The sequence below is a fragment of the Anser brachyrhynchus genome, assembly GCF_964034855.1.
Source record: "Anser brachyrhynchus genome assembly, chromosome: 3".
Lineage (NCBI taxonomy): Eukaryota > Metazoa > Chordata > Aves > Anseriformes > Anatidae > Anser > Anser brachyrhynchus.
In genome coordinates, this window is record NC_137696.1 from 7,979,437 (window position 1) to 8,004,941 (window position 25,505).

At 39.1% G+C, this 25,505-nt stretch overlaps 2 protein-coding genes across 2 annotated transcripts in view; one reads left to right on the forward strand and one right to left on the reverse strand.

The window, feature by feature from the left end:
• The window catches only part of LOC308193341 (uncharacterized protein), a 90,294-nt gene extending 68,612 nt beyond the window's left edge, over nucleotides 1-21,682 (forward strand). Inside the window, exons 13-14 of the mRNA XM_080587942.1 lie at nucleotides 11,002-13,434; nucleotides 16,473-21,682. The gene's annotated coding sequence lies outside the window, so the exon portion shown is untranslated. The remainder of the gene's footprint in view (nucleotides 1-11,001; nucleotides 13,435-16,472) is intronic.
• Nucleotides 14,751-25,505, reverse strand: part of LOC308193342 (uncharacterized protein) — a 39,809-nt gene continuing 29,054 nt past the window's right edge. The window contains exons 8-10 of the mRNA XM_080587943.1: nucleotides 21,676-21,802; nucleotides 19,543-19,617; nucleotides 14,751-16,513 (exon numbers count right to left, since the gene is read on the reverse strand). Coding sequence (XP_080444069.1) covers nucleotides 16,380-16,513; nucleotides 19,543-19,617; nucleotides 21,676-21,802 — 336 coding nt within the window. The 3' untranslated portion in view covers nucleotides 14,751-16,379. The remainder of the gene's footprint in view (nucleotides 16,514-19,542; nucleotides 19,618-21,675; nucleotides 21,803-25,505) is intronic.

Below are 25,505 nucleotides of genomic sequence, written 5' to 3' on the forward strand. Positions count from 1 at the left end.
TGTGCTAGCACCTGTATGTCAGCATGCTCCTCGCTAGGCTGGGTGCTCGTACATGGTGCTTTGTGTCTGCGTTTTGTCTGCGTGTGCTGTAGAGTACCAAGCAGAGTAAGTGGCTCAGATCTGATTGACACCAGTAGTTTTAAGCTCATGCATGTCTAGCTACTTGTTCAATTTGTTTAGTCCAGTGGTCTCCTTTATTAGGAGCCTTAGGGTTTTTCTTTTGATTTGGCAGGATGATTATAATGAGAGCTCCTTAGTGCTACTACACCAGGGTATCTGCCCACTTGCTCTCAGCCTCTGCTGTATAGCTTGTGATTAATGTAAAACAGTCAGATGCCCTTCAGATCATTTGAATTTGGGGATTCTATTATAAACACCAAAAGCATGCCGACTGTACAAAGCCCTCGGTGGTACCAATTAAAGACAGCGTTGTTCATAGTTGGCACTTCTCATGCTGCTACCTTTTCTTTTTTTCTTTTTTTTCTTTGCATGGCAAATCTTTTCCATGGCAGTGGTGGCCTCTGTATCACTGTGCACCTGTGCCATACTCCAGCCCCAGGGCGTGACTTCCTTGGCTGGTCAGGAAACTTCTTGCTTTCCTCTCTTGCTGCCCAATTTCTGTCCCTCTGAGTTAGCCTCTCACCTGGCCAGCTGTGAGCAATGAGATTTGGGTACAATACCTCTTCATGTCATCACACAGGGACGGGGAGTATTGCTTGGACTGCCCATAGCAGAAAGTCCATGGTGTCCCCGTCTCGGTGTTCTGGTGGCTCCGGGCTGCCACCATGGATCATCTGACAAATTTCATAGAAAGACCCCAACCCCAGCTTACTGACATTATCTTTTTATTCCAGTCAGTATTCCAATTATTCCTTGAATGTCATGAGTTAAGAGTTGGACTGTTCACAAAGTGTCCAGTGTTAAATCCTATTTACATGCAAAAATTGTGCCAGTTTACTCTGAGGTTAAATCAGTGCAACCCCCTTCTGTGAGGATTCTTCTAAACTAATGAGAATGACCTCCCATAATTTCTTTAATTAAAGAACAACAACAACCTAAATCAAGATAAAACATGCTTCATATTAAATAAGGTTGGCCAAGCAAATGGTTTTGCATTGCTTGAAATGCTGACTACACTTTTAGCACTGACTGAATTACACGAGTGCTTTGGGCTCAGCAAGTCTCAGGTCTGGTTTCTGAGCTGCAGGATTGGTCAAGCAGCTGCAGCAGTGGAGGTGGGTGCATTACACCTGCCCCCACAGAAGTCAACAGCAGTTTTTTCTCTGCCTTTGAGGTGGCCAAAGTTTCTCTCCACTGTACACATTTTGTGTCAAATCCCACTTCTAATATCTCACAAACTCATATAAAGTGTCTGGATCAAGACAAAGCTTTATTTTTCATGAAAGCTACTCGTCCCCTTCCCACCCCTGCTGTGTTTGTCAGAAAGGAATAAAATTGCACCATACAAGAACAGAGAGAAAAATCTTTTATTTCTGAAATCTTACTTTCCGGAGACAAGCTTTTTTTTTTTTCTTGCATAAGGCTCCCCATAAATCTGGGGTCTCATAACTTTGATCTATTCACCCTCCATCTAATAAATGTACTCCAATCACAATTCTTACATAATGGACTATAAGGAATTGAAGAACCCTAGCATAAGAAAAAAAACAGTACCGATCTCTTATTTCTCTGCTAATTTCTGCCAAAACCTGATCTTAAAAAGCAACTTAGACGATACTTTCAGTTGAGAAGGTGATGGCTAGTCTCCTTCCTTTCACTGCTGATTCAGGAAACCACTGAGAACAGAAGTAGTGTTGTTTTCCACCACTATCACCAATCTCATCACAAATCTTATGACTTATAAAGTATCTCAAGATATCCTCTTCTAATCCAGCTGTTTTCTAAGTCTGTCCTGAGAGATGATTATTCAGCTGCTTTTCACAGACCCAAGCGCTTCACTTGCTCAAAGCAACTGTTTGCATAGGGGTAGGACTCCCCCATCAGTGTTTAGAACCTCCTGAAAAGGGCTCATGTCCAGCAAAGCTGACCAGAAAAGTTGTCCCGTGAGCTATGGGACGTCACTGGTGTTTGCTGTGTCCGTGTCTTACTGTTAAGAGAACCTTATAAACCTAATCACTGATTAATCCTAGCAGAAAATGTGGGCAAAGCTGGAATGTGATTTTCTTCTCAATCAATATTATGGAACTCTCCACCAATCTTTAATAATGTTTTATTCATGGATGAAAAGGTACGAGGGTCCCAGTATATTATAGTCATTCATGTTTAGACCTGTAAATGAACCCAAAAAGAATCGCAGTATTTTGTTGCCTGCTACATGTAGAGTATACACTCAGCTCACTCATATATAAATTAAAGATAAACTGCATTTAATCCCATTAAGCATTAAAATGTAAGCAAACAAATCGACTAGCAAAATATGGTGGGATGGCAGAAAAAGAAAATAAGCTCAGAAAATAATTGGTTCTAAGGAAGTTAATGAAAGTTTGTAGTATGCGTTTTATATGAATAGAGTTCAGAAGAGATTATTTTTTTGAAGTGTTACTCACAAATCTCCCATATCCACAATAGATCTTTTGTTAACTGTACCTGCACATTTATTGTGTATGACAGCCTAATAAAATGAAGTCATTTTAATAAACATTGTATCAGAATATCCTATCTTCTGTGTGGCAATGTGAATTTCCACTACTGAAGGAAACATTTAACATTCTCACCATTTTAATACTTTTAATAAATATTTGCAATTCCTGTGATAATGCATAATGGCAGAAAAATGCATTGCCTCCAAAATTTATGTGGCTGCTGGCAGGTGGCCATTTTCCAATTTTCTGTCTCACTAATATACATTTATTATGTATTTCTAAGGGTTTTTTTTCAGTACTTGGCTTGCCATAAAATTGCTATTTCTCTTACAAGAGAAAGCACTTGAAACAAAGAAATTCCAATTGGACCTAAAACTGACAAATGGACATCTACTGGCCAAGCCAGAGAAGAAAAGCATTTGCCCAACATTCGTTTCAGTTTGATCCCTTCCCATCAGCCAAAGCCACTATACATTTGGATCAGAGACTCATATTCCAAACTGATAACAAGTATCAGTTCTCGCTTAGTAATATTTTCTGAAGTGTGACATTGCATTGCATCATGTACTGCATGACATGACATGAAAAAACATACCTTTACATGATGGGTTATGACATAAGGAAGCAGGATGTAAGTTAATATTATGCTTTACGTTTTTACATTTTGTGTTTTTTGTTTGTTTGTTTGTTTTTTGTTTTTTTTTTCTTTCTTTTTTTCCTGAATTTCTGGATCAGGGCATATAACGAGCTGCAAGTGGGCTCTTATATGCTGGCTTTATACAACAGCCATCATTATGGTATCTGAGCATCCACCAGCAGATAATTAAGCCTCTATTGACAGCTGAAATCCTTGAATCTTTCAATAAGCACATATCATCTATATATTTTAGTAGTAGTATTCATTTGAAGAGCAAGGGAGCAGTGACTCTCTAAGTATGAAGCATAAACAGACAGGCAATAAGAAGTGGTAAAACTACTAAAATGACATATACTTATCCTCTAAATGGAAGGAAACTGATTTTGTAAAACTCTTTATTGCATTCATAACAAAGCAGGAGATATCCTATATCACAGTGCATGTGCTTCTTGAAGATCCTTTCTGGTAGCAAATGATGTTCAGCGAGTGCGATTTGTTATCAGAGAGCTATTTATGATGGCCAAGATAGAAGGGCACTGAATAAATATCTATAGCTCTCAGGAACTGAAACATGATGGTGTACTAGATGGAAAGAAGTATCTCAAATAAACAGAGGAACAGAATCTCCCAACCAAAGGTGACGGCGAATTCAGGAACTTTTTTTGTTTGTTTGTGTGGGTTTTGTTATTGTTGGTTTTTGTTTGTTTGTTTGTTTTTTCTTCTCCCCAAAGCTATGAAGCAACATGATAATCCAAATTAATTAAATACTGTAATGGAAAGGAAAAGATTGCTCTGTGCTTAAGCAGGAAGTAGTGGTGTGTTTTGTATTGTTTTTTTTTCTTAATGTGCTCGAGTGGTTTCTTTTATTCCTAAGAGCTATGTAAAGCAAGACCAACTAGGAAGCCTTTTTAGACTTCCCTGCCAATGAAGCCTAGGGCACATTAGCATTGTTACTTTCTATTGTTGCTGATACACAAAGCAACATGGAACCACTAAAAGAGTCCGATTCTGTTGAGAGGACCCAATATGTGCAGCATTGTGGAAACGAAACAGATTTCCAGAAGTTCTGAGCACCTGCCGTTTCTAACAACTTCAGAAAGAAAATATGTTTATTGTGCCCAGGCATCAGGAAGGTGTTGTTTCAGGGCCTGATAGCTAAAGCCCTGTTGGTATCTTGGTGCCCTGGGAAGTATTTCTGCAATAGGATACAGCACAGCTTATTGACCATGTGGGTGACATGCACAGAAATTAAAGATCGATGGCTGACTTGTAATGAATTAGGAGTTAAAGGTACAGAGAGTTTTTCTTATATATAATTTATATTTATCTGCTGTCAGCCAGCATTCAGCTTACCCTGGCTCTATTCCAAGTATGCATTAGCATTACTGCAATTAGTGTGAGAAAAATTAGGTTTCTTCAACCTGTATTTCAGTAGGACTTTAGGACCTCTGCAGCAGGTGACAAGATTTCTTGCCAAGATGCACAAATAGATGGACCATTATTAAGGCTGATTTTGATGCTGATTTGTGCTCTCCTCTTCTCCATCTATTATTTTTCTTTGATTAAACTAATTCCTGAAATGATAAATACAGTCTCAGCAAAGGGGAAGGACTTGCCTGTGTCTGTGCTCACAACATCAGGAGAGGTAGATTTACCTCATCAGATATTAGTAAATATGCTAAAAAAAAGAACTTTTTGGCTGTTAAGAAGTAAGTGACAAAAATACAGCTGTTTTGCACCTTCCACGTACAAGGGGATTTCTTGAAGTTTCTAACACTGGGGAGCACAATCCTGCCTTGCTGCTGTTGCATCTTGTGTGGTGGCAGGAGAGGTGCAAGTTGGGGGCACTTTTGAAAATCCCCATGGACACAGCAGTGACCACTGAGTCTTTCTGCAAAGTATCACTGCATCTTCAGTGCCCAGTCTGAAAAAAGGGACCCACGCCAGTCCCCACCAAGCTGTTTTCTTTCCCAGGTGCAGGGCTTGCAGATAAATGTATTCATATCAGTGGTAGGTATAGCTGGGCTGGTATTAGCTGAACCTACAGCAGCTCAGTGAAGCTTAGTAGGCTCAGCTAGGTGATGGCATTGGAAAAACAACACACCACCATTTGCTTTGATGAGAGCAAGGAATAATTACTGTGGCTAAAAACTCAGTTTTTCGCTGTTAGGCCTGACAGAGTGTATTTGCTGGGAAGTCGCAGATGGAGTTAGATTGCTGGTTGGCATTTGACTGTGATTCATAGAGCAATAGATACTACAGAGGGTCTAGTTAGGAAAAATGTAATAGCTGCTGGGGCACACAGGCTGCATGTAAGTTAATCCACTGCCATCCTTCTTTATCTTAGTAAGACACCACATTCATGTTTTCACCAAAGCAGCAAACTGAGTTTTCATTACGTGAACTACTGTTGCGTCTTGGCATGGCATGCTCTCCAAGAGCATATCTTTTGAGAGTGGTGAGAGGGTCTCTTTCTCTTTCTCTGAACCACGAAAGAAGACTAGAAACTGTTAGCTGAGAAATAGGGCTGCCTACTGTATGAGAGGTTAAATCTCTAATTTGCTGGGAGATTATGGGCAAATCATAGAATTATAAAATGGTTTCATTACTTCATTGCTTTATTGTTTGTATTTTTTTTTCCTTTACTTGACCTATGTTGGCCCTAGTTCAGGAAAGAACCGCAATTTGGAAAAGTGCTATTGGACTTAATACAAATGTCTTGGTGCTTTCCTGAATAACTCCTGCAGATATTGAAGAGTTGAATATGTGGAAGAGTAAATGTATGTTTTTCACTAATGATCATGGACATACTCCAGGACTAGGATTGCAGTTTGGAAGAGATCAGGTAGAAATTTTCTTATGTTTTTTTTTTTTTTTTTTTTTTAAATCAAAATTAATCGTCTAATTCTTTTCCTCAAAAAGCATCTCTCTTTTTTTGAAACTAATTCAGCTGAAAATGATGAGAATTTGGTTAAAACTTTTCATTTTTCCACCAGAATCTCTTGGCTGTCTAAAAAATTATGGCAGTCTGTAGTACCTGTCCAAAAAGATAAATATTGTTAATAAATACTATTATATAATAATATAAATAATCTCTCATATATATTCACTTCATGCATGTTCACTTATATATAATTCATACACTAAATAAGCAATCAAATTAATAATAAATTGCCATATAATCTTATAATTTTATTAATGTTTATGATTTTATAATAATATATAATTTTATATACATATATAATTAGCATTAGGGATTTAGGAGAAAAAATGTCATAATTCTTCTTTGCACTGGGCAATTTTCAGATACTGGGCTGAACAGATGAAGTCCCCTTCTAACTCGTCCTCTGTCACTGAAGTCAATGGCAAAGTGCAGCTCAGAAATTTGCTTATGAATTCTCTGTTACTAGATGGTAGACTTTTCTAAATACTTTTTTTTTTAATCTAATTGATTTCTTCTTCCTGAATTTACAGCCATGCTGCCTTTTTAGCACTGCATTGTGGACTTGCTTTCATTTAATATTTTGTTGTGATTAATCCCTCTCACACCAGAGAACTGTCTGTGCTTCGTTTCTATTTATTTTATTAAGTGGAGGCTACATCATTAAGTTTTTCTGGTGCATATGTTCAATGCTAGTTGATAAGAACCATATATTTGAAGAAATGGAGAAAAGTAGATTAAAGATTTCCTGTCCCCTCATGGCTGGCCTTCTCCTAGATGAAATGAAGAATTTGTGAGAAGAATGCAATTGGGTGATACAATCATTTCTCTATGGGTAGGCTAACTCTATCAGTGGTCTGAATCTTAGCATCTTTTGATAATGATTTTCTTGCAAGAAGAAATCACGTGTACATATTTCTTACCCTGGTGCACAGATGCTGTTTCCTTAGCAATGGACTGTGGATTATGGTCCAACTCTGCTGAGTCAGTTGTCAAAGTACAGTACCCAAGGATAGACATTTTTGGGGGGTGCATTAGTTTTTTTGAATCAAGATGCTCTCTGAAAGGGAGCCCACTGCAAGTTTTAATCTTGTAGCGCAATGATTGCCTCAGATATAAATAGCAGGTAGATGTAAGGAAAACGAAAGAGATCTTTAACAAACAAACAGCACTTTGCACAGATGGTGCACCTGAGTCCTGAACCTGATCATCATTTAAACTTGTGATGCTGCTGCATTGTAGTTCCTCTGCTCTTCTGAACCCCCAGCCCCAAACTTGCAAGGGAGGATGTGTGTTCTTCCCAGCAGCAAGCGTGGTGCTGCCAATTTCATCCATGTCAATGAATTTAGTTTGCTTACAGAAGATTTCTCTGAAGTAATGTTTCATTACCAAGGCTGGCCAATAGAAAAACAAACAAACAAACAAACTTGACCGAAAACAAGCAAAAAACCCCAAATGCGTAACAGGAAAACTTGTGGCAATTCTCCACGAACTTCTCTTAGCTCATATAGTTTATAATTATTTGATGTGATACTCTGTATGATTATACAACAGCAGATGACTACAAACAACTTGAAAGAACAGATCTTTTCTGTTGCTTCCTTTATAGTGTGGCCCAGTAGTCTTCTTAACAGGTATTGCTCATATAGTATCACTATGTCTCTTTGGATAACCAGTATAGGTTGGCAATAATGCACAGCAACGTAGAATTAAAAATTAATAGTGAAATGATTACATAATTCTCCTCTAGCAGGAAAAAAAAAAGAAACACAAAAACACCAGCAAACCCCACCTTAGAACAAAGGCCTTTAAAGCATTTTGGCTGTTTTCCAGAACAGCTAATTTATGCTCCACCTAGCACTGCTCTGTGAAGCAGACATGCTATTGCCAAGCAGGAACTGCTAACTGGCCATCGTGGAAGCGGGCAGGTGGCTGGCAAGGCTCTGCTCAGTGTCCATCCACACTGCACTCATCAGTGCTGGCTGTACCACACCAGAAGAACCTGCCTAAATGGCAACAGCACAGCAAGTCGGTCTTTTATATTGTTGGAATAATCCGTGACATTCAAAAATGAAAGACAATGCATTGGGAAGTCTAGAGAGAGTGGATTTGCTTTCCTCAATGCTAAAACAAAGGCTTTGCAATGTTACACATATTATTCTGATCACAAAAGTATCTTGCATTAGGGCTTTCAGCATGAGATAATTGACCTTGACATTGCTTTCAGCTAAGGGCACATAACTCTTATCGCAGTGACTTATCTTGAAGAAAAGCGTGCAACTGCAAAGAATATTTACTTACTATCTTCTCTCTCCCTCGCTTGCTTTTTTTTTTTTTACTCTTGAAAACTGTGCACTGCAAGGACAAGTAGGCAGAAGAGTAGTGAGGGATGGAAGCTATTTTATGCGGATGAACACATGAAGAGGGGTGATTATGTATTGCTAAAAGTCTAATCCTTGGATAAACTACAGTTTGCTATTAATTCTTTGGACTTGCTTAGCTGCTACTTAACATTTCCATGACTTAACAATTATATTCTTGAGCTAAGAGTAACTTTTTGACAAAATGTGTAGGGATTAGAAACATTGATAATTATATTAATTAATATTAATGGGAGTGACAATATTTGCGGTCATATGACAAACATGAGGAAAGCCAGGCTTAAATTTTATCAATTAATTCTGTTTCTAACTGCTTTCAGTATTCCTTTGTCAGAACATGTTCCACTTGCACCAAAGAATGTATTAAGCTGGAAATGCAGACCAAAGTTAAAGGAAAGAGAGATGTATACCTGTGTATGGTATTGTCTGTTATCCAGGTACATATTTAGCCTCATGTGTGGGCTTTCATTTTCTGCTTTGTGTCTATTTATTATAAATGCCAGTCATCTGGAGCAATAGGTTCAGTCTCAGCTGAGACGAGTTAGCAGCCAGCAAGGCAGGCAGGAGAAGAAAATGCCAGAAGAGCTCTCCAAACTCAAATATCTTTCTTCCCACACTTTCACATAGGTGCAGGACTAGCACAGGATGGTAAGACAAGCCCTGGAAAAGAGAGCTCAGTGTGTATATCTATATTGGTTACTCAGATTTGTTTAATACATTTGATTGGATTGAAGTTGTCTCCAGAGTGAGGCAGACAGCTGCAGTCCATTGGCCTTAATCCTTCCCTGTACTCCCATTGCTTTATACTGCTCCACCAGCTCTACGTCGCCATAAAAACCAACATAACCCACCCTCAGCTCTCCCTGGTGTGAGGAAATCCCTCGCCAGATCCCTCACTGAGTGTCACAGCTGCCACGGAGGCTTCTTGGCACGAGCAGGAAAGTGAAAATTTCCCAGCAGATGTGTCCAGCGTGGGGCAGAGCTGTGGGATGATGCTCTTGCTCAGTGTCCTACCAGGCTAGGGGTGTCAAAAAAACCAGTCATGAGTGGAGGCATTCATTGGGGAAAAAATGAGACCCATAAAGTTTTCTGCATGAAAATCTTCATGTCCTGAAACCGCTCTCCTCAGAGAGATTTAAGCCTGTAAAGAAATCTTAATGTGTTGAAGTTTCCCTCGGCACAGAGCCTTCACCACATAACAATCCAAGAGGCCAATAAAACAAATAATGACTATCTCCTGGGGCAACTGCAGTAAAAAAAATGTTGCCAGCTAAAAATTGTGCCTTTGATGGCTCCACAGGCAAGACATCAACAATCTCTACAACTGCCAATCCCCTCGTGTGGTTTTACACTCACTGCCCTCTCAGCCTGTGTCTAGGTGTTATGTGCAGGGTCTGCTTTTCTCAGCTCATCCCACCTTTGGTCCTCCTTAGGAATACACTTCTGAAAGATTTGAATAAATATCTCATTGAACATGTACGTACAGGTGAAGGATGCTATCAACCAGCAAATGATGGTGTAGTTCCCTTTTGTTTTTTTCCCAGCTAAACTGGGAAAGTTTGCTGTCTACTCACCTTATCGATGGGGAGGTTGGGCACTAGTGCACAAGGGAGAGTGGCCAGGGAACTATTCATGAACAACCCAGTGAATTAAGGTACTTGCTGACTAGGAAAAGGGAGTGCCCCCAAATTTCTGCTCCTTGTGGGCTGGATACTCTACCTATCCCATTCCTCCCCTACTGATCCCTAGCGTATTTGCATCTATGCATATTTTTAGGATAAAATTGGGAAGTATAATTTTATCTGGTTGTACAAGCCATATCTTCAAAATTCAGATCTTTTGCTCTGGTATAAATGTTGCTTCTGCTCCATACCCCTATTAGGTGACAGAGCTCAGAATTAGTCCTTTTGTGTTTGTTTCCACTACACTGGGATGAACCTGTGAGCCTTTGCTTTTCCCCATCAGGAAGCATGGATTTAACGTATCGAACACACCAGAATTGCTTAATGAGTGCTCAGTGAATATTAATAAAAGTTTGGACGTGACTCAGACTACAATGGATGTGAAGTTTGAAAGCTTTGGTTCAAGATTACAGGAGGCTGTGAGAAAATATGGTATCCAGCAGCTAGCATATAGAGCAGATATTTCACTATCCAGGGATCTCTAATTACTAATAATGTACAGGAACAGTATGATATGTCCTTACAATTGCAGAATCCTTTTCAAAGATAATCTTTAATAGTTTATTTGACAACCTGTAAAATTATAGAAAATTATTAGTCTTGGGAATTACAAAAATCCCCATAGTACAGTCAAACAATAAAATTATAATTACCTGTGGGTAATTGAAATTTAACTGTTTTTTTATTGTATATTACACATCAATAGCAACATAAGTTCAAGAGTGTCCCCCTCCCCTCCCTTTTCTTTTCCCTACAGAAGCAGGGAAAATGGACAACCCTGCTGGTAGCTTGTGAGCCCTTGTCACAGAACAGAGCTTGAACAATTTCGATTAAATCGGTATGTTCGAGACTGTCATTAGACCTGCATTAAATTACATATCTGGAATGTTAAAAATAAAGAGTACTGAAGCTTATTCACAGCTGCCGGTGGTAAAGTGTGTAGTCAAGGTTTTGATTATCTTTAAAGTTCTTATTTTTCTCTTTTCTAAAACTTATTGTTTCGTCAAACAAATATCTAGCGCATTTAAGAACAGTATGAGCACATGGGCAGAATTGCTTAAGACGGATAAAGCATTAGCGTGTTTCCATTCTGTGCTTGGTAGTATTGTTTAGTGCTAACAATGGTAATTTATCAATTATACAAGAAGGAACAAAGCTCTTTGCCTGTCTCTTAACTCTGGAACTACCTATTACAAGGCCCAAAGCTTTGAGACCCCTTCCCAGACCTCGGGAGGCATCATTTAATGTTAATCATGTATTGCCAGCTTTTGCCTTGTCCTCTGTTAGTGACCCCATGGAGGCTGCTCAGCATTCATCAAGACTTCCATGCATTATTTTTGTAAACCAGGAAAATCATCACTTTTTTTTTTCTTCCAAAGCAGGGATCTTGATAATGAGGCACAACTGCTCACCAGCCCTCCTGTCTTCTTTTCTAGTCTAGTAGGCCAGACCTTCCAGTCCCTTCTTGCCATGTTCCTTGTGATGGCTTTAGAGATGTTTAGAACAAGCTTAAGAACAAGCTTTTTGGATGCTGTTTGGCCAGCCTACCACCTAAAATATGGTATGTTTGATATGAGTTGTCTATATGACAGCTGTGTTATATACTCCTAAGATGCACTACAATGGTGTTTGCTTCTATATAAGGATCAAGCTAGCTACCTTTATTTGATTCTGTAAAGTGCTTTGTGATCATTATGTGAATATAAATACAAGTGAAAATATATCTGTTTTATTAAGAGTTTCAATTAATGTGTTTAATACACAGATTTTATCATGAGAGAGGCATCACAAAGACTGAGTACAACATAATGGAAAGCCAGGTATTGTTATGATTATTACTACTATTATTTATGTATAATCATTGAAGTATTAATTGAAAGCTGGGAAATTGAGTTCCTGGCCCCCAAAGATCTCATAATAACAGCTTTTTTGGGGGGGAGGCAACAATAGCAAACCAGATGTATTTTGTGGCACTACTAAAGATGCATACAGCCCTGTCTGGAAATCCGTGATCCTAACTGGGTTGTCCCATTTCCAAAGATCAAAGGAGACAAAGAAGAAATCAGTTGTAGCCATCATTGCTTGCATTATTTCTTTAGGTGCCTTTTACTCTTCTCACCCCCCTTTTTTCTCTGCCTGTTTATGTGAAGAGTATTCCTGCATGTTAGAGCTCTGACACGTCTGTTTATCCAGTGAGGCAGCTGGGAAGTTCTCATCAAAGTAGTATCTGAATGCCTTGACAAGGGACCTGAGGAGAGGACTGAAGTGGGCAGCTCAGCTGCAGAAATGTCCTGGTGGAGGTGGTACTTCTGAAGCCCACTGGGCCCCAGGATCTCTTGTTGTCACCACCCATGGGTGGATTGGAAGGTGGCCACATGGATTTTTGCATTATGGCCATTTCCAGTGGGGCTGGCCCCGAAAAGCACCACTAATTGTCCAAAGGGTTCCCACAAGCCAGCGCCTCTTATCTTTGCTGGCATTTGCAGGTAGCTACACAGCATGGAAATGCCAACTGTATCCTCACTGCTTCCCCACCTCCTTCTGTGAACATTATGCAAGAGAATAGTCTGAGATTTTTAGGTGCCTTGGCCTCCTGAAAGCTAAAATGGAGTGTTTGTATTACTTCTAAAACAAGTATAAATCTTTCAAAAGGAGAAACCTCAAGAGGAACTGTATTATCAAAACAGTTATTGGTATAAGCAACAGCAGAGGAAACACAAGGCTGGCCCAAAATCTGGGTCCTCGTGTGAAAAAGCCATGATCTCGTGTAACAGAGTGAGGAGACAGAGCTGAGAAACCTTTGTTTTGCTTTGGCTGTTTCCTAAGCCTGACCCCTGACCAACACCAGAAGGCTACAGGAAAGGCTTTCTCCATCTTGACCCTTATTCCCTGGCAGATTGCAGTTGCTGAGCTCAACTGCCCTAAAAAAGAAGCTGGAGAGCTGTTGTTCACTAGGATTTATATATATGAGATGCTTGGAAACTAAATCTTCCAAACACTAAAATGCACCATATTGTAAGACAAAGAGCAGGAGATAAATTTTCTTGCCTTTGAAAAATTCTGCTTGTCTCTCACTAGGGCTAATTTTTACCGTTTTTAACTCCAGAGAGAAGAGCTATTCTGACTGTGATGCAATGATGAAGTGAAAACTAAGGAAGAGCAACTGTACCACCTTCAGGATTAAAGCCAGGTCAAATTTTTGGTTTTGATAGAAATCAATCATTTTTTTGACATAGAAATCAGGAAAATACACCAATACAACATGTTGAAAAGAACCATAAAGTTATTATTTGCTCCCACAGAAATGATTCAAATAGCGAGCCCCAAGACTCATGATAGTGGGGAAGTATTTTAGAGTGAAATCACAGGCCTTTAGGGATAGCCATTGACACTGAGTACAACATAATGGGGAGGGTCCAAACGGGGTGACAGAGAAGTCCTTGTGGACAGCAGCATTAATGGTCCTCATTTCACACCTCTCTGTAAGGAGTTAGAGCTCACAAATGTTTAGGTAATGAAGGCTGCAAGCCTCCAAACAAAACAAAACAAAACAAAAGCACACAACAAAACAGCAGCAACAAAAAAAACAACATGCTATTTTCGCTTTCTCATGGATGAGTTTAGAAGGTTAATAAAACAGTTAATCCCAGCCTGCCCTGTGAAAGGGAATAGCTCACATTTGTAAGACTTGGAAGTGTGTGTGGATGCATGCTGTTATTTCCTGACAGAGCCAGTCCAAGAAGTTGAGAAGACAAGGGTCTTGGAGGAGGAGTTTGATTTTCAACTACATCAATTAGAGTAAATTAAAAAGGTTAGTGTAAATTGCTTTTGAGAGTGGACCCCAACTCAGTTACATTCTTTTTTTTTCCTTGTCGAACCTAAAATTAAAGCTTAATACTGAGCAATGTAGGCCAACCACAGAATTTCAAACAAATGGTTCAGAGAAACTTGTTGATTTTTAAAAAATTTTCATTAAGTTGACTTAAATTTTAAACATGTTATTATTTTGAAAGAAAAAAAAAAGAATTTTTTTTTTTCATTTAGGAAACATTCAACAAAACCATCTCTACTCAAACAAAAAAAAAAAAGAAAAAAAATGTGAGAAATAGTGCTAAATTTGCTAAACAGTCTGATGGCCCTGAAAAGACAATATTGGGAATTCTTACCATTTGTAAGCACAGAAGCTCTTGAGACCATAGGTGGAGGACATGGCTGCATTGTGGCCCTGTAGGCATGCCAAGAGTGGTTGGAAACACCTGAATATTGCCTTCAGGCAACTCTAAGTTGGGCCCAGCCAATTACAGTGCCAGACAGTTATTTATAAGGAGACTTGGACGTCCATTTGTTTTCCAGCATTGAGGGAATGGTTATTGTAGCATAGAAAATTACCCCAGGTCTTATTAGGTTTTCTGGAAAAATATATACTACCGTGTAGGTTACTTTTATGCCTCCATGACTTGGTGTCCCACTGCACAGATGAGGATCCATACTAAGAAACAGTGTAAATGTTATAGTCGATAACGCTTGGCAGAGAAACTGCACTGCATTTTTTTTTTCTTTTCTTTCTTTTGTGTGAGGCTCCTGTGCTACCGGCTAACCATTTCCTATAAGGTATTGTGTAAAAGTTATATAGTGTATCATATTAAATTTTATAACAGTGCTTTGTGTTTTGAAAAGGCTTGGGGGGGGGGGGAACAGCATCAATCAGGAAACCACATTTGATAGACTTGGAAGGGGCCTCCTGGGTCATTTTGTCCAAGACCTCTATGAAACAGGAAGGCTTCTGCAAAATACCTTTCCCATAAATGTATCTAACCTTTCCTTAAAGACACTGAGTGATTGTGCCATAAATACCTCAAGCAGGTAAACTAGTCTGATTGACCTTACGATCAAAAAGTGTCTCTTAATACTGTATATAAGGTACAATTTTCCATTCTTTCAGCTGTAGCTAAGCAAGAAAAAAGGGCAAACATACAGTAATGGGCAACAATACGTACTGTGCAAACAGTTTTGCTTTCACTTTACTGCCATCTTCTACCATAAATCTGGATGTACCACTGATATTTGGTTTCCTAGTGTAGTATCTGTGATCCTTGTAGTATCTATCTCACTTTGTCTCTGACTTTTGGAGAGCCAACATTACAGAGTGTAGAAATAACGAAGACATACAGGCAGCACTTTCTGATTCAGAAAGCCATTCAAAACCCTATGCCATATAGTTAAAGTATTTATTTCTATTTTCCATTTATTAGAATTTGTGGGTTGTTTCTTGTCAGGACCATGGGAGCTAGGGGAAGCACAACGCTTTCAACATTTCCTTCAAAGAGTATTTTACATTCTCCTCCAACAATTGTGCATACTGAAAAATAAACACATGGTAGTTTAGCTGTTTGTTGTTTCAATAGCAATGCATTGTGTGCTGGTTATTGCCCCGTACTGCTCTGCCTTCAGAACTTTACACACTGATTTCCAAGAGCTTCCTGGGCTGTATATAAACTATCATCTTTGGATTTTTTGTTGTTGTTGTTGTTTGGAAGCACTGAAAGATGGTGAGAGGTCTGAAGAGTTACTGTCCCACTGCTGAACTTAGTTCTGTCAGGCACATGCTACTTACAAAAAGTGGTTGTTGCATGGTGTCCATCTCATATAGCTGACCGCTACCTAATTCCTCCTGGATGGTAGGAGAAAGTTAAGGCACCCTTCAGTGTATCCTTCCAGCTTCCAGGGGAAAAGCCTGACTTCAAACAATAAATATGCAGACAGTCCTGGTGGCAGTGAGGCATTGTTGTCAAATGTAAGAAGGAACGACCATTTTATTGTTATATATCAGATTTTATTGTCATCAGCCACTTCTGGAACATACAGCATCATACCAAAATGAGACACCAAACAGGTCCAGTAAAAGCTTGGAAAAAGGTCAAATGAAAAAAGGGTCAAATGTTATTTTAACTGATCTCTAGCAGCCGAGCTGGACAGCCTTTCTTTACTAGAGGATTTCTTAAAATTATTATTCACAATTTGAACAGGGCAGTGTATTTCAGACCGGCTGAGGAAGGCTGTAGAGGAATTTCTTCTTCAAAAGTTCAGCAAAAGAAGTTTTAGAAGTTTGAGGCATCCTGAGCTTGGTTTTGCTGTTCATCTGTTGTTCTGGGGTAGATCAGGTGGCCTTAATTTGGTTGTTTTTTGTTTGTTTGTTTCTTTTTTTATATTTGTATTTTTCATAAACAGAGGAGTGTTGCATAATGGGCCAGGAAAACTCAAGGTAACGCCTAAAAGCAAAAGACAAAAAAAGGTAAGATAATGTAGAAAGAATACGGTGATACTGGGTTTGAAGATGTTGGTGTCTCTGCAGAGCCCTGCCCACGCTTTTATGCTGTGCCTCCTTTATGCCTCATGCCTTCACGCCCATTCACTGGCAATCACTTGTCCTTCTCAGCTCAGTGCTAATCATTTCAGAAAGACCTTAAATAAGCCCAGAAAACACAGACTTTGTAACATGCCATCTCTATACAGTTAGGTGCCATCCTTTCTCTGAAGTACAGAAATTTAAAATATTTGTTAGGTATTTAATCACATAGAAGTATGGGCTGAAATACACCTCATCCAGTAGTTTAAAAGCAGAGGCTGTTGAGATCCTGACAATTCAATCTGTTGTTATAAAATCACAAGAGACTGTAAAAATACCTATGCCAAGAAAAAGAACATAAATTCTAATAGACCTGATCTGAAGCCCACACAGCATTTGCTTATGTACGATCTTACCTGGTTACTTGATCCACATGACAAAATCAAGCCTGTTTCCTTCATGCTGACCTGCTTTAGTCCCACATAGCCTCCATTTTCCTCTTGGCACCCCTCAACCACCTAGATTGTATTTATTGTATTTTAATTTTTTATTTTTGTAGTTTTTTTTTTTAAAGAATGGGAATGAAGGCAAAATGGGCTTTTGTTTTGTTTTGTTTTGTTCTTTTATTATTACTATTTTTGAGGAAGAGGTGTTCTTTTTAGCATGGATAAGCTCTGACCTGTAACTGTGCTGTTAGGTATGCCTGAAAACAAAAGTGCACTTGCATCAGGTGCTCCTGATACAAAAAAATTATATATTTTACAGATTTTATGATCCTGTTCATTGCACAAATGCCAATCAGAAGCTAATATGGGGCTGTATCTTACATTCCACTTTGGTATTTACAACAGAACATGGCATATCATTTAATTTAAATTTGCAGCATGCTCAGTGTAATTAATGCTGTGCAGTGCCTAGAAAATCCTGATTTCTTAATGTGATACAATGCTTGCATGCTGAGACCTTTTTTTTTAACTACTGTATCATTGTGGAACATTGATGGGTAGGCACTACCATTAAACAGGGAAAAAATGCCATGCTTACTTTCTCTTTATGAAACTTTCATACAGCTCCCCAAAATATGATGCAAACTACAGGTTTGTTTTAAAAAAGGGAGAGGAAAGTCAAAGATTTAATTTTCCCTTGACACAGCATGATGCCTGAATAGCCAGGCAGCTATTCCTAAATTATGTGCATTTCATTCCTAGGAGCTGTGAGCATTTTGAATGGGCTGTTGTTAAATACAGTACACAAGCGTAAATACTCAAGGGAACAGCTAGCTGAAATTTTGGCATGAGCAGAAATCTGATATCTATCATGGTAGTATCTATCTGAGCACATAATAATAATGCATGCTGATTTGCTGGGAGTGCTAAGAGAGGGGTTTTGGTATTCCGGGATGAGAACTGTTAAATTTGTGAAGATCGTGTGTGATTATAGTAAGCCTTGGTATTCGTGTGCTGTGGTCTTGGCAGGGACAAAGATGGTCACATGTAATCTTTAGACCTGTGATACTGGCCGGGGGGGGTGGGGGGTGTGGGGGGGGGGTGTCTCATTGGTGGAACTGAACCCAAGAGACTGAATGCATGATAAAGATATGTATATATTATACATAGCTAAAAAAAACATGGGGAATTTTTATCTGTACTCAGAAAATGGGGTAACAAAAAGGCAACGTGCACAGCAGGAAGGGTCAGGACCAAAAGCCCTTTAAGGTCAGTAGTTTTACTGCTATTACTTCAGCGAGCTGGGATGTTAGTTTATGTACTTTATCAGGCAGATATATGATTTCAGTTGTGGGGGGAAAAGAAAAGAAAAAGAAATAAAACACCCAAACCTCTGTCATTTTGTAAGGTATCGGTTTCAACCAGAATGTATTTATAAAAGCTCTATTCATAGACCTGTTGATAGCAAAGAAAATTCTCAGGTCCTCTAAATAAATCTGTTCCTAAATATAATGCTTCAACTTCTATATTCTCATCTGACACCTGACAATTCAACTTTAAGAGTAATTGGTCCTGTCTTTGAACCTGTGCAAATACTGTACGAGGAGGGTGGACAATTTATTGATTTAGATTGATTTTTGTAAGAAGCATACGAGACAGATACGGTGTCAGGTGTCACACACTGTATATATTACATTCCTCGAAAGCATCCATAGGCAACAAGGCAAGGTTCAAGAATACGCAGAGGTAATGTTCAGCAAGCACCTGCAAATGAAGCTGTCCTGCTGTGCAATACCACTCTGAGTAATTAATTACATAAGAGAGAGAGAGACACCAGCTTAATTGGCCAAGTTGGAACTTTGAGGTTGTGACAACAAGGCTTTTCTGTTGGAAAGCCATCCCAAGCTATGTGATAACACCTCTCTCCACATGCAGGAACACAAAGGGATACCCTAGTGCAGGCTGGCTGACCCATTGATCTCTTCCTGTTTTCAGTGTTAAGCGAAGAAGGGGCTGTAGGAATAGCTGGTCGGGCGTTTCCATGCTTGCAACTGTGTTTTTGCATGCAGTGGTTATTCAAGACCATTGCAAGGCTGGGCAGTGGGTTTGTCAGGAATGAAAGCATTTGTGAACTGGCTGCTCAGTTAGTGACAAAAATTGTTGGTATTAATAGCTCTGAGCCCTAGTAAAGACCTGAAACAAACCCTAGGGAAAGTGTAGAACAAAAGATGATGGAAACAAGATGGCGTTGAGGGATGGCACTGGTCTCACCACTGGGGATGATGATTAAGACGTGAGGCGCAGAGGGCTGTCCCATTTGTGTATGAGTTTCGCTGGGGAAGTCACCCTCCTTCCGCTGTTTCACTTCCCTCATCTATAATGAGGGAAAGAATAACTTTGCAGTGTACTTTACATTGGCATTGCATGCTAACTTCATTACTGTTTGCAACAGCCTGTGCAATCCTCAGAGGAAAGGAATAATAACAAAGAAAAAAATGATAATTACCAAGCATATAGTTTTCATCTGTAATCTTCATTTCAGGATTCACTGTTTCTGATGTCAATATTTTATAATGGAAGAATGAGATATGTTAAGTTTCTGTTCGATGGAGGTAAATTCAGATTTAATATTGCCGAGGAGCTGAATTTTTAATACAGTAGAGCAGTATGCAGATATTCCCCGTTTGCTGCTCCTGCCGCTCTGTTGTACCAGTTCAGCAATGTTCCCGTGACCAGGCAGAAAAATGGAAAGAAGCTGCTCTGAATTTTCAGTGGGGTGACAGTACTTTGTCATTTAGCTCTGTCACGATAATTGGGAGTGTCACACAATGAAACAACATGACACACCCCTGGTAAATGAAGAGTTTTCAAAGTGATGTACAGTCCCTGTCAACTGCCAAAGCTTTTGTTTGTTCACGGAGTGAGGCAGCATTTCCAGCAGAAAAACCACACTGAAGAGGCATGCATGAAGTTTGTTGTAAATTGATTTCCTCTGTGTTTTTATAAAATTGGATATTTCACATGAACAGTAGGAAAATATCCTCTTTTATCACACGCTCCTGGCTTCCAACCTGCTGAGTACTTTCCACAAACTCTAGGAATTTACCTCTTTTCGTTAAATTGGGTTGGATCTCATTAATAAAAGAATGGTATAATGGAAAAGAGTTTCTAAAATTATACTGTAACCTAGAATTGCAGGATTCAGCTTTCTCTGCCTGGAGAAAAAAATTCTGAAGCATTAAACTTACTTTATCAAGCATTGCACCTGACATGCTCTCATAAATTTTACATACATTTTAACTTATTTTAATATTATGCAGGCTTGGTTTAAAATATTCTCATGAAGTAACTAAAATGAAGCTGCTCAGCCATAAATTAGAGCTAAAAAAATACTTGTTCCCCCTGCCCCATCAATATTTCTTTACCTAAAATCGTGTGTTGTATGTAAGTTAAATTTTCTCTTGCTGAGGTACTTCTTAGGTCTTAATAGGCCTACCACAGACCGAGTGAGCCCTGTTTCTGTTGGGTTAAATATACTTTGATTTTTTAGCAGTATCTTGTCTAAACGCAGACAAAAACAACCATTTGCATGCTGTGCTTTAGCTAGGCCCAGGGCATACAACTAACTACACAGCCATGTATTTTTTGTAGGAGCAGCCCTATAGCAGTCCCACTCCTCAGATGGACAAATGAAGGGATGGATGGAGGCTTCAGGGCGATGCCTCTTGCAGCACAGCTTCAGGACCCCAGGGATGCCCCTTCAACCCAGGTATTTTTCGGCAGTATCATCATCCAGCAGGTATGGCATCATTGACAACTAATCACAAAGCTCCATTTGTGTCTCAGTTTCTTAAGCTATTTCAAAGTCACAGCTAAATTACACAAACATTTGCCTATCTAGACATAACAGGACTGTTATGAAATACTGTCAGCTTGTTGCCATTTAGCTTGAACACACACTGCATGTGTCTGTCGGGCCATACTTGGGCAGCTCTGCAGCGTGCAACATGTCCCAGACACTGGAGTGATTATGTCTGAATACTCCTTATCTGATTTAAAAGCCGACAATGCTACACATCTGTGCTTGCAAGGCTCCACTGCTACACTGCGACGCCAGTATTTATTTTGCTTCTGCAAGTTAGTTTTCCTTGAGAAGCAGCAGGGGCCTTCTTCAATGAACTGAAAAATGTGTATTGTATGAAGGTCTATGGAGGGTTTGTACTGTAGTTCAATGGGCAAATGTGAGCCCAAGGGATGACATTTCATTTAAACATTTGGTTTACATCTTTACATGCCAAAAATATAAATGTCTTGACTTTAGCAAACTGAATTCAGCACTTTTTCTTTTCCTTTTTTTTTTTTTTTCCCCTCAATGAAGTAATTATAGCCAAAACATTCTGTGGATATTTATTCTTCCTTCTCAAAGGTGGAGTTTTGGACACGAATATTTGATTTGCGGGCTGAATTGTCAGTATCTGCTCACTTGACACTTCCCTGTTAGTTTGTATTGGAAACCACCAGTAGTTTCTTTTCTTGTGTTTATTGTATTACTCTCACATCTTTGATCAAGACATCTTGGGTAACAGCAAAGTTGAGATTAATGCCTATTTGTTATTTTGAAAAAAAAAAAGAAGGATATGACTTCTGTTAAAGAATCTGTGAAGACAGTTAATGTAATTGAGAAACACAAGGCCATTTACGGAAGTGCATCTGAATGTCCTCTTCACATATAATTGCATCAGGTATTCTGCATTAACATGCAAGTCCTGTCCAAAGGAAAGAAAAAAAAAAAAAGAAGCTTATTTTTAGGTAGAAGTCCTCAGTGGGCAGTAAATTATCCATAATATCCCCCAAACTAGCAATTAGCCCTGTTTGCTGACTACCTGAATTGTTTCACAGTAGTTCAGCACAGTCTTACCAGTTATCACCATACTTATCATCAGCGATTCAGTGTATGATTCCTGCAGCTTCACATACTCTATGTCTAAGGTCAGTCGTAACAACAAATACATTTATTTGCTTCTTTTAGCCCTTCAGAACTGTTTTAACAGCATGCGATATGTGAAGATAGCTGATGCTGCTATCCAAACCAGATGAATATGCTTAAATAGAAGGAATTTAAAGACAGAAAGCAATTAGGAAGTGTAGGTATGAAATCTGGTATTAATTAACATTAGTATGTATTCCTGTATTAGCAGATAGTCCTAAACAGCTGTTCTTTTCAGAAGTTCTGATGCTGGAAGACATTCTTCAACACAGGCCTGTAACTGAGGAGTGTAAAACTAGAAAATATGAAAACAAAAACCTCTGACAATTTTTTCCTAAAGACTGTTGAGAAGTTTTCCTATCCTTACAGATGAATGCTTCACCAAAATAGTAACTTCTTTGTGAAAACAACATCTATATTGGCTGCTTTAGTGGTGGAAACAATCATGGGCCTACACACGTGCACAGATACAAGCACACATCCTAACAGCATCATTTTTACTGCACAAACCTTGGATTTAAATAAAAGAATACCAAGTGAAAATGAGATAAATTAAACATTGGAAACAGAATACAAAAATGTTTAGACTCTGAGTACTGCAGGTTTATTTTTAAGCAATGTGCACACCTTTCTGAATAATGCCTCAATTTACACATTATTTGTCAGGCAACATTCAAATGAATTAACATACCCTGCATCATCAACATTTAAATCCCATTTTCACTGCTGGTTCTGCATCACAGTAGAGTGACATGGACCTGTATACCTGCCTCAGATCTGATGGAGGGGGTCTGAGTCCATCAGGTAATGAAGAAGATGAAACAAGAATTCATCCTAAAGATGAGAAGAAGACTGTGCTTCTCATTTGCAAACATACTCTGAGAAGCAGGCAGAAAATGGAAACGTTGCCTTAACTTGGCTGTAGCTAAAATGCTTCAGCTTCTTGTTTCATGATCAGGAACATCAGCTCTATGACTAGACAAACTGCCTATTGCATATATCCAAGAGAGACTCTCAAATGAGCAAACCATCTGTTAAAGGGCAAACTATCATTCTGAGTTTTTATTCTTGTAGGGACAGATTAATTGAAAGCATGCTGCATGGCTACAGGTTGGTAGAAGGAAACGGGCCTAAGCTGCCATGCCATTTGACACCTAGATGTGCTGCAGGAAAATGAAGGCAAGTGACACAGAGAAAGTGTGACACAGACACTGTAGGTGAAAGGATATGTTCCTTCTCAGTTTCAGTTTTAGTCAGGACACAGAAACAGGAGAGTCCTATGACCAACTTCATAAACCTGAAAATCATTCAAAATGGTCAAAATGTCCTGCTACCATTTTCTAAACCGCTCCAGTAGGAAGTCCATAGGCAATGGCTCCCAGTTAATGGCTTAGTCAGGCAGCAACTGCAGTGAGCCTTGAGCTTACTTGGCTGTCTTCACAAGGCACTGAAGGGGAAAACCAGAAAACTTTGTGGGGACAGTGCCAGCAGGCACTTCTTGAAAAGAACAGAGTGTATCTCTTTTTTCCCAGACTAGAAAAATAGTCTTTAGGCTGAATGTTGCTCTCACCTTTATTAAACCAGGCCTTGACTAAGAAAAATACAAATAAGCTGATCATAAATTAACAGTCCTCTCTGTTATGAGCAGGCATGCATATACCTGGCCAAGGCAGGCAAGAGCAGATTGATTAAAAAACAAAGTTAACCTTGTTTTCTGAGTTGAAAGCTCATGCTGTTTCTTGGCAGAACAGGCATGTCAGGCCTGTAATAACCACTTGCTACCTTGCTTCAGTCAGTGTTAAAACTAGCACAATATTTAACATCTTAGGGAAAATCCATCTGGAAATTGCTTTCCGGGGGGGGGGGGGGGGGGGGGGCGGAATGAAAGGGAGGCACCTCAATACCACACCCAGTGTTGATTTAGTTCTTGATTTCGTAGTAACCCTCTTTAAGGAACTTCAAATTTCTCCCTTCCCTCACCTGAAAACTCCGTATTTCAAACATTTTCTGTTAAAATGCAGAGCTTAATAGTTGTTCAGGAAGAAGTGGTAAAGAACAGCAGTTCTTCATCTGGAGGTAAATTATTTGGCCTGTCAGAGGCTGAGATTTGTATTTCCTTTTTGGTTTTACCTTGGAGGAGGCTTTTGTGTGCGCATTTTACCATGAATCCATACAGCCGGCATGGTAGGGCTGCATTACCCCAGGACAAGGCGAACCAGACAGACATCACGCCTGTAACAACTGAGCAGTCAGAACACCCTGATCTGTAATCTGGAGCAACTTTGGTGTAGGAAAGGTGTTGTGTTTACAGCTTTATGGAGTTGAAGTTGGAACACAAGACCTGAATTTTAAAAAGACTGCGTGAAAGTGGTTACTGTTTGCTGACACAGTATGCTAAAATTGACTTTTTCCTCTTGATATCCTGGTACAAATACAGATTTAACATTACTTTGCGGCACCTCTTCTATCTGCTGAATCAACTAACATGACAGTTAGAGGACATTTGTGCTTGCCATGAAAAATTTTATGTAAATCCTGTTGTGCAAAAGCATAACACAAGGCCAACTGGGTAAAAGAGCCAAAAGAGCCTTTCATTTATAGTTTGCTGTTTTTTGTTTTTTTTTTTTTTTTAATTGAAACAACCTACTATCCTAGTGATGTACAGTCCACATGATCAAAAATACATATTCTATGTGAATGCTATCCTGTACTGCTGGCTGAGCTTGGAATTGCACTGTGAATGTTTTGGAGACTTTTAGCATCTCCCGTGTATTTTTTTTTAGAAAGCAAGCAATTGATTCAGGGTCTGGACACTGGATTTTAAATTAGCCAGATATTTGTAGCTTACTCTGAAAAACTCTCACAAAGATCTGGAATATGATGAGGGCATTTGGCTCTGGATTAATTTTAGGTGAAGTTTTAGGACCAGTCTAGATTATAGCTTCATGTCCAATGATGCTTAAATTTAATGCCCTGGACTTCCAGCATTCTGGCCTGTGAGTGTATGGGATCATGCACCGCCAAACTTCTGTCACCTTGGGCTTCAGTAGCAAGAGAACACAGACTCCTTTTGGCTTTGTATCTCACTGCAAAATAAACCATTGGGCTGGTTTGCCAGTCATCTCCTTTGGCCAGTCATCTATTGCTGCGCCCTGCACTCAACTTTACATGGATTTGGAAAGGATTTATTTAGGCTCAGTTTTTTTACTACAGGTCTTCAATAAGTATGAGACTGAACCATTGTTCACAATGGTTAACATTTACTCTGGTAACTACTTCTAAAGGACCCAAGAGCATTGGTTGACTAAGTGCTTAGCAGAATGAGTAAATATTTTATAATTGAGTCCTTAATTGAGAATTATATATATATTACTCTCATGTATATATATAATATACATTATATATTAACAATATATATATACATATATCTATATACATATATATAAAATACATATATAAGCTTCCACATTAAATATTACTTG